Source organism: Stomoxys calcitrans, chromosome 5, assembly GCF_963082655.1.
Source record: "Stomoxys calcitrans chromosome 5, idStoCalc2.1, whole genome shotgun sequence".
Lineage (NCBI taxonomy): Eukaryota > Metazoa > Arthropoda > Insecta > Diptera > Muscidae > Stomoxys > Stomoxys calcitrans.
In genome coordinates, this window is record NC_081556.1 from 162,215,029 (window position 1) to 162,228,726 (window position 13,698).

General features: G+C 36.0%; 1 protein-coding gene across 2 annotated transcripts in view; it reads left to right on the forward strand.

The window, feature by feature from the left end:
* The window catches only part of LOC106086142 (transcriptional coactivator yorkie), a 28,552-nt gene that overhangs the window by 12,894 nt on the left and 1,960 nt on the right, over window positions 1-13,698 (forward strand). Inside the window, exon 5 of one of the 2 annotated variants that reach the window (XM_059368887.1) lies at window positions 3,191-3,410. The exons of the other annotated variant lie outside the window; for it this stretch is intronic. Within the exon in view, the coding sequence (XP_059224870.1) occupies window positions 3,191-3,220 (30 nt within the window). The 3' untranslated portion in view covers window positions 3,221-3,410. Of the gene's footprint in view, window positions 1-3,190; window positions 3,411-13,698 lie in introns of those variants that run through there. 2 annotated transcript variants of the gene reach the window in all.

A 13,698-nucleotide genomic window follows, 5' to 3' on the forward strand; every position in this document is an offset into this window, starting at 1 on the left:
AAGAATTCAAAGAAAATTATTTATCGTTGGCGTATTCGCTGCAGCCGAAAAATAGAAAAATGATCCTCGCCCTGACAGGCAAAAAAATTCAAAATGAACAAGTAAAAATTGGCTAAGTTAAACCCATCACCATGGATCGCATGTGTGAAGTTCTTTCCACGGTTTTTCTTAAAAGCCAGAAACAAAAAAAGAGAATTTTATGTCAAGTAATAAATTCCATTTTTTTTATATATCTGGATAAGAAGTGCAACAGCGAGAGCCGTTGTCGCTCGAAACCATCAATACAACTTCCAAAAATTGCACAAATGGCATGTGTATATACAATGGAAGCTATGTAGTGGTGTAGAAAATAAGTCTATCACTACAGAGAAAACATGCGGATAGTGAAAGGTGTCGATTTTACATCGTAGACACGTTTTCGAAGTATATTCGATATAAGTACGACATACCAATGTATGGACCTTGAAGCCTCCACACCTCATATGGTTGAAAAGTCTTCTAACCAAAGACGAAGCACGTCTCATAGTAGTTGGTCTGAGCTATGTTGTGATCTCTGGCTTTGCATTTCCATTGCAAAAAACTCTGATCATTAAACAAAAGAAAAATTGTGGAAGGAAGTTAAGTTCGCCCTAACAGGCAAAAAACTTAGAAATTTTCAAACAGTTTAGCATACAGAAATTTAAAATGTTCTTGTGCACTGAGGCGGCAGCCCTTGGCAATTAAGGGCTTCGTTGGGTTAAACCGGTATGTACGAGGTCTGATCAGAAAAATAACCGTTCTCGTCTCTCTTTTTAGGCAAACAAAGAATAATGAATGAGGACGGATTAGGAGCTATATCATGTTATAGTCCGATTCGGGGTTTAAGAAGTAAAATCGGGAGATCGGTTTATATGGAAGATGTATCAAGTTATAGATCGATTCAGACCATATTGCACAGGTATGTTGAAGGCCATGGTAGAAGCCGTTGTACAAAATTTGTACCAAATCGGATGAGAATTGCGCTCTCTAGAGGCTCAAGAAGTCAAGAACCCAAGTCGGTTTATATGGCAGCTATATCAGGTTATGGACCGATTTGGACCACACAAGGCCCAAATGTTGGAAGTGATATCAAAACACCACGTGCAAAATTTCAGTCAAATCGGACGAGAATTGCGCACTCTAGAGACTCAAGAAGTCAAGACCCAAGATCGCTTTATATGGCAGCTATATCAGGTTATGGACCGATTTGTACCATACTTCGCACAAAGTTATGTCAGTGATATCATGATACTGATATATGATGTCGGGTTATATAGCAGCTATATCAAAACATGAACCGATTTGGCCCATTTACAATCCCAACCGACCTACACTAATAAGAAGTATTTGTGCAAAATTTCAAGCGGCTAGCTTTACTCTTTCAAACGTTACCGTGCTTTCGACAGACAGACGGACGGACGGACATGGCTAGTTCCACATAAAATGTCACGGCGATCAAGAATATATATACTTTATGGGGTCTTAGATGCATATTTCGAGGTGTTACAAACAGAATAACGAAATTATTGTAGTATACCCCCATCCTATGGTGGAGGGTATAAAAAGGTTAGTCGTGTTTTGTTGTGCTCTTCGATTTTTTACTATTCGAAAAACTGGTTTGGTCCATTTTGGGTTTTGTGTAACCAAAAAGCGAGTTTTAGAAGTGATTCGAGGATTGGAAAAAAATGGAAACAAATATCTGAGGGACATTACTTTGAAGGGGACAAGATAGTTATTGATGAGTAAATATATAAGTATTGGAAAAATTTAGAATAACGGTTATTTTTTTGATCAGACAAACGGCTGCCATTGCTGGCATAAGTTTTTTGGCATTTAATTTTATTATAAGAATAAATAAAATATTATTAATTTTATGATCACATGAATGGAAAATGGAAAATAGAGCTGAGGAGAGTGATCGTGACTTTTGGCGATAGCTTGGAATGAGATTCACCATAGTTTTACTAAAATCAATTGGGATATTTTATCGAAAAGCTTCAATTTCCGACATTGAGTCTTTTTAAGCCATTGTCAATGAAATACAGCATTTTTGTTGAGACAAACGGCTGCCATTGCTGGCATAAGTTTTTTGGCATTTAATTTTATTATAAGAATAAATAAAATATTATTAATTTTATGATCACATGAATGGAAAATGGAAAATAGAGCTGAGGAGAGTGATCGTGACTTTTGGCGATAGTTTGGAATGAGTTTCACCATAGTTTTACTAAAATCAATTGGGATATTTTATCGAAAAGCTTCAATTTCCGACATTGAGTCTTTTTAAGCCATTGTCAATGAAATACAGCATTTTTGTTGAGTTAGGCCCATAAAATTTTTAGATCTGAACTTGGTGGTGACCAATCTAATGTATCTGGCATAATCTTATAACAAAACTAAATCTTAAAATACCAAAAATTTAAATACTTGGCCTAATATTTTATTCGCATGAATGGAAAATGGAATTAGATCATTTTAATTTTATTTAAAAAAAATTGACTGTAGATTTACATGGGAGCTACATCAGCGTACAGACCCATTAACACTATACCCGTCACTGTTGTTGGAAGTCATAATTAAACGCCTAGTAAAAATGTCGCCCTCTTGAGGCCCTAGAAGTCAAATCGGTATATATGGAAACTATTTCAGGTTATGGACCAATTTGGACTATAACAAATCGGATAAGATTTTCGCCCTCTGGAAGCTTTCGACAGACAAATAAATTCACGTACTCAAAGCTTATTGAATTTAAATCCGGATAAAAGTGCTTAAAATGTAAAATTTCTTAACACTACTCTTTCCGCTCTATTGAATCACATTTGCATCTAGTCAATACGTACAAAAACCACAACACACAAAACACTTCAAAGCGTCTATCCCCTTTTCAAAAAATTTAGGATTTAGCGATGGGTCAAAATACAAAATTTGTGGGTCGGATAATGCCATAAAAATTTGGGAATGACAAATGTTATTAAGTTGCTCTTATCACGGAAAATATGGATAAACAAATTCATTAGTACCTAATCTAACATATTCAGTTATAATTTGGCACCATGTGTGTAAAAAACATGACATAATTTAAGCAAATTTTATTTTCAACAAAACCTAATACATATACATCGAAAATGATTTTAAAATAATTCTTAACAATTCTTAACAACATCTGTAAAAGCATCTGGAGTTAATCCAAGAACCAAATTGAAGAATTACTCGAAAGGAGTATTTACTAGCACAAGATTTTAACTAAAGAAAGCCTAAAACCTACTGTACGAGAATAGTGGACCAATACAGGGGAAATGGACACCTTCATTCTAGTTGGAAGTGTGGGTTGACGATGGGGAGCAATTACCGCAACTAATGGAGGACCCACAAAATATAAAAGTCGTGTAAAACCTTTTTCCTACTTCAAAATATAATATGCATCTTTATGTAAGTAAAATATTTTTATATGAATTTTCAATATTTTCGGGGTTTTCGGTATATTTGTATCCACTTATAAATTTAACGTCGCGGAATCCGATAAGCTATCTGACGATCTATTACCCCGTTGAAGTTTAGTGCAACAAAAAAATGTATGTGTATATTAAGGGAGAAAATTCAACCATTTTATTTGCTAGACACATGTGTACGTAAATTCATTTGACTGACTGTGTATATTATATGTTGGGTATCAGATCAATATTTCGATGAGCTACAAACCAATCTATCCTATAGTGGAGGGTATAAAAATTGGACTGACTTACGGCCTGGGTCGGCGAACCAGGTACGTGAGAGCAGCAATAAACAGTTACCGCAGTCTTATAGTCCAAAGCCACCAACACAATTTCAAAACTCTAAACTTTGTGTATACCCTGTAAGCAATTATAGGTTTATGGATAAGAAATCCATCACTACAACAAAAACATGCATTGGTAAAGAGACAGCTAGTGTCGAACTTAGTGTTGTTTTTTATAGAGGTACTTTCGCAATTGTTTCGAGATAAATACAACAAAAATTTACAAAAACAGGTGTTGGTGTTTTATATAATAGTTTTATTTGTAATTTTTACCAATATTTCGACTACCGCCGGTAATCTTCATCTGGGTTTTAAATTTTGTAATTTGGTAAAAATTACAAATAGAACAATTATATAAAAACATTCCTTTACATCGCACAAGTTCGACTGTAAAGGAAAATCGATTGTTTTGTTTCAAAATTTAAAACCCTGATGAAGATCACCGGCGGTGGTCAAAATATTGGTAAAATTTACAAATAAAAACAATAAAACAATTATATAAAACTATAAAACAGTAAAACAATTATGTATATTAGAGCAGTAAATGTATAACCTATATATAAGTATGTCTTGTCACATCACACAGTGAGAGAATATCGAAAAAACTGGTACTAGTGCATAGTGGGTCGGCGAACCAGGTACGTGAGAGCAGCAATAAACAGTTACCGCAGTCTTATAGTCCAAAGCCACCAACACAATTTCAAAACTCTAAACTTTGTGTATACCCTGTAAGCAATTATAGGTTTATGGATAAGAAATCCATCACTACAACAAAAACATGCATTGGTAAAGAGACAGCTAGTGTCGAACTTAGTGTTGTTTTTTATAGAGGTACTTTCGCAATTGTTTCGAGATAAATACAACAAAAATTTACAAAAACAGGTGTTGGTGTTTTATATAATAGTTTTATTTGTAATTTTTACCAATATTTCGACTACCGCCGGTAATCTTCATCTGGGTTTTAAATTTTGTAATTTGGTAAAAATTACAAATAGAACAATTATATAAAAACATTCCTTTACATCGCACAAGTTCGACTGTAAAGGAAAATCGATTGTTTTGTTTCAAAATTTAAAACCCTGATGAAGATCACCGGCGGTGGTCAAAATATTGGTAAAATTTACAAATAAAAACAATAAAACAATTATATAAAACTATAAAACAGTAAAACAATTATGTATATTAGAGCAGTAAATGTATAACCTATATATAAGTATGTCTTGTCACATCACACAGTGAGAGAATATCGAAAAAACTGGTACTAGTGCATTTTTTGGACAAAAACAGTATTTTCTTTGATTAGTCTTTATTGAAAAAACTTGCTTAAATACCTTAATTGTCTCTTTTTTCCTATAAAGAGGATATATTGTAAATGCTTTTCAAGTGAAATATTAACAGGATATAACAACTTAAATGGGTGCTGTATGAACTTCAAAAAAGGAAATTTTTTATTAAAAAAATTGGAAAAACCCCTCGAGTTCAAAAATTCCAAAGCCCAAAAATATGTCCCCTAAAACCATGCAAACACTTAACAATATTTGTAGTCTCCAGATCAAATTTACTATAAAATGCCGATTTCGAAACAATCTTTGTCCGAAAGATATATTTTGGGGATTATTGTAAAAAAATTGGGTATACTTTATTTTTGTGGTTTTAGAGACACTAAGCTCCAAAATGCACAAAGAAATGTTTCGTTTTTTCAAACAGGGCAGTGTGCATTGGATACTTCTCGTTTAAAAAGATGTTGGTGAGATAGGAATGTATTATCTTATCAACATACTAGGAACTGTACTTGGGTAAACGGGGCCCACTATATAGCTGCGGATTCGGCGGTGAATATAGAGGTATTTTCATCAAGGGTTTAAATGACATCTGGTTTAAGTTCATCCTTAATAACTGCAAATGAGGAGTAGAGCACGTTTTGGATCCATCCGAAAAAATAATTTCCGTTTCCATAAGTAAAATCAAAAGATGTACTGTTAAATAAATAAATTAAGAATAAAGAAGAAGGGCGTCTGAGCGTTGAAAGGCTTTGATTACAATCTATCCGTTAGGTGAGATGTTCTTCGTCTGGAAACATAATGTGCGTAATCGTATTCGCCCTAAGTTTCTGGAATATGGACTTCAAAGAAGCCAATAGGTTTTTAATTGGCGTAGTTTTGAAAACGCCCAATTCTATTCTAATAGCTAATTAAAAGGAGGGGTTTAACTTGCCAAGTACCGATTTGGGAGCTTTACCATATATTACTAACCCAAAGTCCAATTTTGATAGGAAAAGACTCCGTACAACATTTAAGGTTGAGTTTTGGTGCGCATTACGTTTTTCTTAGCTTCGAGACATTTATAAGGTTGATACAAAGCTGTAATGATTGTTTTTAATGTTTTATATGGATGACCGGGGAAATTTTTTATCAAATACTTAGCCAAGAATCATTGTTATTATTGTAGCAGTGTGTTGTACACTGAGGCGTCAGCCCTTGCCGATGAAGGACTACATCAGGCCAATCCGATAAGTACAACCGGCTGCCATTGGATTGAGGATTTGTAGATGAAAAGGTATTGTTGACTCTTACCCTTATTTTCCTATTGGCTACGTAAGCATATATACTATTAGTTGGGAAATGATTGTGTGAAATCCAAAGCGATCAAAAGCTTTTTCAAAATCAATTGATAGATGGCCTCTATTAGACATGGTAGTTGCAGCCAGTGTTGCCCCAAATTGGGTATTTATTTTCTAAAAGGGGATGAAATTTTTTATTTATTGACTTGATACCGATAACTATCTATTCAGTCCAACTTGACACTCCGCATCTCTGCAGTACAACTGACATGCGTTGAATCAAAAATTCTAAAAAACAGACCCTACATCGCTATCCATTTTTTATATCCATGTCTTCACGTGACACACAACTTTAAGGCTCTATTACACGGCATGTTGTTGTCTTATGACATGTCAAATTTACCACATGTTGAGTTGTACATGTCGTGTGATACAAACGAAACTAACATATGAAAATCACTTTTCAAAGTAGCACATGTAATTTTTTTCAATTAGAGCGTGCTCTATTCCTTCTGACAAAAACACAAAAAAAATTATCTGTTTTTGTTGTCAGTCGAATGAAAGCAACCCCAAATTAAATTGTTTTCACAAATTTTAAATTTAACCAGCTTTCTCACAACTTTAACAGTTATTACGCATAAAAAAACAGATTTGTGACATCTGAATAGAGAAAGTGACATGTCATAAGACATCTACATGCCGTGTAATAGCGCCTTTAGTTGGTTTTGGCAGCCAGTAAAAAATTTTATAACGCATATTTTTGTCCTAGAAATTAATTCTAATATACAAATAAAAAAATACTTTGTTGTACTTTAATAAAAGCCCTTCAAAATTGTTTGGGGAAATTAACTTTTAATAAGGGATTTTTGAGGACAAAAGATTAGACATTTGGGGATAAGAGACTGAAAAATACTGGCAACACTGGATGCAGATAAGTGATCGATATACATCTGTTTGCCTTTTTTAGGTTTAAAGGCCACTTGGTGGTTACTCAGGAGTTTATTTTTTAAAAGGAACCATGATAGTTTGGATGCTATGCTTTTTCTAGTAGTTTCCATACGCAAGGAATAAGTTAAAATGGCCGGTATCCTTCAACTGTACCCTTAGATTGGGTTAATGGTAGGGATTTTCCATTGTTGTGGAATTATGACGGAAGTGAAAATGTTTTTGTATAAGTGTAGCATGCTTTGTAGTATGTTGGGTGGTAAGTTTTGTAGCATGGGGTACGATATTTTGTCAAAACCCGGTGTCTTTTCTTTGAGCGAACGAAGAGTTGTAGAATACGAAGTAGGAAGGTTAAAATCCCTTTTGTTTTCCATAGAAGTGCGAGCAAAGTTTTGGTCCTCAGACTATCTTGACCAGATTTCTTCGAAAAAATTTCCTATATCGTGAAGTTCGTTGAAGTTTTGGTTATTATCAGCTTCAATAAATCGAATAAAGTTAGCATTTTGGCAACCCCGTAGTTTGCAAATGTACCTCCACCTTTTAGAAATGAGAGTATTGAAATCATTTGAATGGTGAAGGCAAAAAATGAATCATGCTTAGTTTTTTTTTTGCCTCAAACTATCTTGACCAGGATTCTTCGAAAAAATTTGCTATATCGTGAAGTTCGTTGAAGTTTTGGTTATTATCAGCTTCAATAAATCGAATAAAGTTAGCATTTTGGCAACCCCGTAGTTTGCAAATGTAGCTCCACCTTTTAGAAATAGGAGTATTGAATTCATTTGAATGGTGAAGGCGAAAAATGAATCATGCTTAGTTTTTTTTTGCTATGAAATTTTAATATTCTATCAGCATTTTTCTATGCTTTCCGATTATCCGAAGTCGGATGCTTTTAAACGTATTTAAAAGCTTTTTTTTCCTCACGCAATGTATTTAAATGTTGGCTCCACCATTGTGTATATTGACAATTTTTATTTCTTTTATTATGTGGCAGAGAGGAATTAGCAGCTGCTACGAGGGTTGCCTTTTATATATCAGGATTAGAGAACACAAAAACAAATATTAATAATCGAAAATCGCTTTATTGTTTTTCAAAATATTCCCCATAGAGATCTATACACTTTTGCATGCGTTTGAACTAATTGTCGAAACACTTTTGCCACTCCGATTGAGAGATCTCAAAAACATGCATTGTGAACGCATCAACCGCTTCTTCAGGTGTCGAAAAACGTTGACGTCTAATTTTATTTTTTACGTACGGGAATAAAAAGAATTCATTCGGTGCCAAGTCAGGACTATACGGCGGATGACTCATCAAATCGATGTTTTGAGTGCTCAAAAATGTAGTTGTTTCTTAGTTTTTGATAATTTATTTCGACCAAGCCACCTTTGAGCGGACAAATTCTTTCTATTCTATTCTATTATTTCTATTCTATTCTATTTATCGCTCTCTTCCATTTGGATTTCTTTTATATTCTTTATTTTTAATGGCTGGGGAGCCAAATATTAGGTTAATATAATAAAGTACCTCATTATGTTAAGAAATGAATTTAATTATCTGTTATACTCAGGTTACTGAAATGTTTGTATGTAATTATTTTATGGGCCTTATTGGCTTTATATTACATATTTGGTTAATAAATGAAATGAAATGAAATGAAATTTTTTGACAGTCAAATTTTCATGCAATATTGAATGTATTCTGGTGCCACTTATACCTAAGGTTGTATCGATTTCGCGATAGGTCACATGCCGATCTTGCAATATCAGTTGGCGCACAGCATCAAGGGTTTTTGGAACAACAACTGATTTGACGACCTTCACGAAATTAGTCTTGGAGCGAACTACGACCTCGGTTGAATTCACCATAACATCGATAAACACTGGTCCTTATTCGCCAAAAATTGAATTAAGTTCATCGATGCACTGTTGTTGAGTTAATCCACGTCGAAAGTTCATTTTTTGGGTGATATGAATCTTTTAAGTTACTGTAAACAACACAAATAGCGCTCATATATCAAAAAGTTCTGAGTATGTATAACCTCAAAAATGTCAAGTTTTACGATAGACCTGTCAGTTGGCAGATTGCAACACAAGGGTTGTCCAATCCCGATACATAAAAGGCAACCCTCGTATTATGATTTTTTGTAGCTTTGCCGTATAAAGGTTTACATTGGATGATTGGATGAACCGATGTAGAGATTAAAAGAGCTTAGCACTGATTTAAATTTGGACCAAATTTAAATCAGTGCTTGGATGATTGGATGAACCGATGTAGAGATTAAAAGAGCTTAGCACTGATTTAAATTTGGACCAATCGGCTTTGCTAATGCTAAACTTTGTTTGCCGGTAATAGTTCTGACAAGTTATTTTAAACCCAGGTATTTTAAGCTCAATAAGTATGGGGAAGTGATCACTGCCATGTAATTATTTATCAATGTTCCATGTAACGAGCGAAGCTATATCAGAGGATGCCAAAGAGAGCTCAATGAGGGTAAAGTTTACTTCATGGAAAATGTGTGGGGAGCCATCATATGGAATTATAAAATTTGATTGGATTATTAAATCCTCTAGTATGCGGCCATTCGTTGAAGTACCAGGAGACCCCATGAGGTAGAGTGTGAGTTTAAGTCACCTAGGATAATAGCTTTTTGGTCATACTGTGCAAAAATCGGTGATAAAAAATTAGTTGGTAGGTCTTCCGATGGATTAATGTATAAGTATACAATCCTTAAATTCATTCCCGCAAAAATCTCTATCAAGACAGAAAAGTTATTGGCTACTATTGAGCATCCATATTTTAGATTTGTTTTAATAAATGTTGCAGATCCACCCCGGCTCGAACCCACATGTTATATTGCAATAGTGGTGCGTTTCTTGTAAAGAGATAATATCAGGTGAAAAATCCTGAATTAATATCTGAAGTTCATGGAGTTTATTTAATTATCAGTTCATGTTTCTTTACAGTATTTTGTAAAAAGGAGTTAAGAAACGGCATTAGTCCTCCATACTCTCAGGTGGAGTATCTATAGTATTTCTTCCAGGAGCGTATCTCGAGTCTGTTTTTTATACAATACAGTAGAAAGCACGTGTTATCGACATGATAACGATAATAATCTATCCAGTTTAACTTGGCATTGGTTATCTTTCTAGTACACCTGACTTGCATTGAATGTATAATGCTAACAAACAGACCCTACATCTATTTTTCATAACTTCAAAAATTGTATATCCATGCCTTCACGTGACACACATACTTAGTCGGTTTGGCCGTCAGTAAAAAAATGTTGTCCAAGAAATTAATTAATTTTTTTTATAAAAAGCATATCAAAATTGTTTGGGGATCTTTATTGGGGATATTAATTTTAAATTGGGGGTTTTTGGGGACAAACGATTGGAAATTTTAGGACAAGGGACCCTAGTTGAGAAATTCACTTGTTGCCGTTTTGTTGTTGGTTTGGGAATTTGGTGAGGTTTATTAATTACAACCAGTATAGTTTTGTGAGTTCTGTTTTTCGTTTTCATTTCTGTTTGTATTTAATATATTTCTAGTTGGGTTGGTTGGTATTTGATTTTGTTGTGGTAGTACTAGATGATATATACTTTATTATTTGTATTACTTGTGTTGCTATCAGTTGTAAGAGAGTGAGCAGTTTTGGCGTTGCAGGAATAGGGCCCGCTCCGCTGCGCCTTCTTTAACTCTTTAATATCTTTTTAGGGTGGGGACACTTCGCCTTGAATGGATGTGGATATCGTATTCGTGCCTATGTCCGCTTATGATGCTGCCTGCCTGGCGAGAACATCGGACAAAATTTAAAGCGGTGGTTATCGCCTTGTAATGCGAAGTAGCATGCCATGCATGATCATATAGAAAATTCTCCCCAAAGAGGTATCGCACTGCGGCACGCCGTTCGAACTCGGCTATAAAATAAACTTACCATTGAGTTTACACTTAAATCGGAAATCACTCATTGATGTGTGAGAAGTTTGCTCCTGCTCGGTTCCTGGGCAAATTTGTACTCTACTCCCAAATGCCTTTCTTTTGAGTCCAATATTGCCATATTGGTAAATATTTCCAATTCAGGGGGCATTTCGGGGGTGGGGTGTCCTTCCAGACACTTGGCCTTTAAAGTAAATACAAGATTCAGCTCCCGAATACCTTTTATTATAGTCTAAAGTTTACATGACAGAGTCTGTATGACAGTGATGTCTGTTCTGTGCGTATACTGCGTCCTCTCTATAAGGACTGCGGACATTCTCGGAGCAGATACGCAAATCATGGTCCTTAAAACGTTTGCGGGGGTCGTCAACCTAGGCCGTTTTTAATCTTCTTCGTTTTTTTAAACAGTAGCACAGAGGTAAGCATGTCCGCCTATGATGCGAACGCCTGGGTTCGAAACTTGGGGAGAATAGATTGTTCATGGGAAAATTTGCATTGCATTTGAAAAGGAGAAAGTTTTTCAAAGGTTGAGAAAATTTAAGAAAACCGAGCTCTATTGTTGATTCCAGCTCTCTTTGCGTACAGCGGAACCATGTATTTTGCGGGCGTCCCCTCCCTCGCTGTTCTTGCAGGTTCCAGTCCAGGGCATTTCTCGCTATATCATCGCGTAGTTGGCGTAGGATATGACCCAACCAAGTCCATTTTCTCTTCTCTTTCCTATATCGACAGGGGAAGTTTTTGTTCCTATTAGCAATTAGTCTCCGAGGAAGTCGTTTATACCCCAGCGTATACCATAGGGTGCCTCAGCATTAGTTGCTTCTAATACGGAGTCTAATAAAATTTAAATAACAGGATGCAACCCTTCACTGCTTCACTCCTTTGTCGACCCCGAAAGGTCGTCTGTCTTTTCCATTGAAACGGACTGAAACTTCAGCATTCCTATACAACTCTCTAATTAGTGTCACGATTTTTTTAGACATGCCCTTATTCAATAGCATGCTCCACATTGAAATTGAAAAGCACGCTCGAAGTCGATAAATAAAAGGTATAGGTGTGTATAAGTTCTGCAGACTATTCAATGATTTTGCGCAGGGAGTTAATGTGGTCGGCACAAGAACGTCCTGGCCGAAAACCTGCCTGTTCCTTCCTCAAAATGCTGTCAAGTGCAGGCGATCACTTTATTGTTTGCGTTTACACTGGGTGAGGTCAACCTTCTTTGGGATTGTGACCATGATCCCCTTCTTCCATTGAGGACAGCGTTTGTATCCCAGGCCTCCCTGACTATTGGGTTGGTCGCTTGAGCTATTGGGCATGCCTCATAAAGCAACAGTGCAGCAGTTATATTATCAGGGCCGGCTGATTTGGCGTTTTTGATGACCAGAACAGCCTCAATTTCTTCGCATGTGGGTGGGGCCGTAGATATATCCCTGCGTGGGTTTCGGCGCACAGGGGGATTAAGAAGGTCGGAGATTGCGTCCCCGGTTGCTGGTTCTTCGAAACTTAGAAAAAATCTATTTGCTGTTCGGGTGTTGTTAATTCCGATCCGTCCTCATCTTTTATTATTGCCGTTGGTTTTATATTGTTGCCGCTCATTTGTTTTACTGACTCGTAGACAAGCGAACTAGAGGTGGCCGTCTCCGTACATGCTGAGGTTGAACTTTGTGCTTTTTGTTGAGTCTTTTTCCCGACGGCTGTGCGTAGACGTAGAGTAGCCACTAAGACCATTTGGCACTATCGATGTCGGCTCCTCGTCTAGTTATCACATCCATCAGCGAACCCAGAAAAAGTTTACTGATGATTACGTGGTCGATTTGATTACGGGCGTTTCCATCTGGTGATTCCAGATATATTTGTGTATATTTTTATGGGGGAATTCTGTGCCTCCAATTAAGAGCCTCTTTCTTGGCAGAAATCAACCAATCTGTCGTCGTTGTCATTCCTGGTATCGCCAAGTCCTTGTATTTGTTTGTTTGTATAAGAATTTTTCGTGGACTTCAAAACCGCATTTGACAAGATATCCCAAAGCCTACCTATCTACAAATTGCACGAAATGGGCGTATCAAATAAATTTGTTACAAAATACTCAATCAGCTATATGGACAGGAGAAGAGTTATCGGATTATTTTCATACCACCTCGGGAGTAAAACAAGGCTGCCTTTTATCTCCACTACTGTTTGCCCTTCACATTAACCACCTACATGATAGACTGAGAGGAGGCTTAAATATAGAATGACTGAACATAAGAGTATTACTATATGGGGACCAATCCCATGGCAGCCGGTTGCACTTACCGGATTGATCCGATAGAGCTCTTCATCGGCAAGGGCTGTCGCCTCAGTGTATAACACTGCTACAACAACAACAACAATTATATGCGGACGACATTGTAATTCTGCCCGTCGATAAAACGATACTACAAAACATGATATCCAACTTCGAGTACTATTGCCCAAAAGGGAATC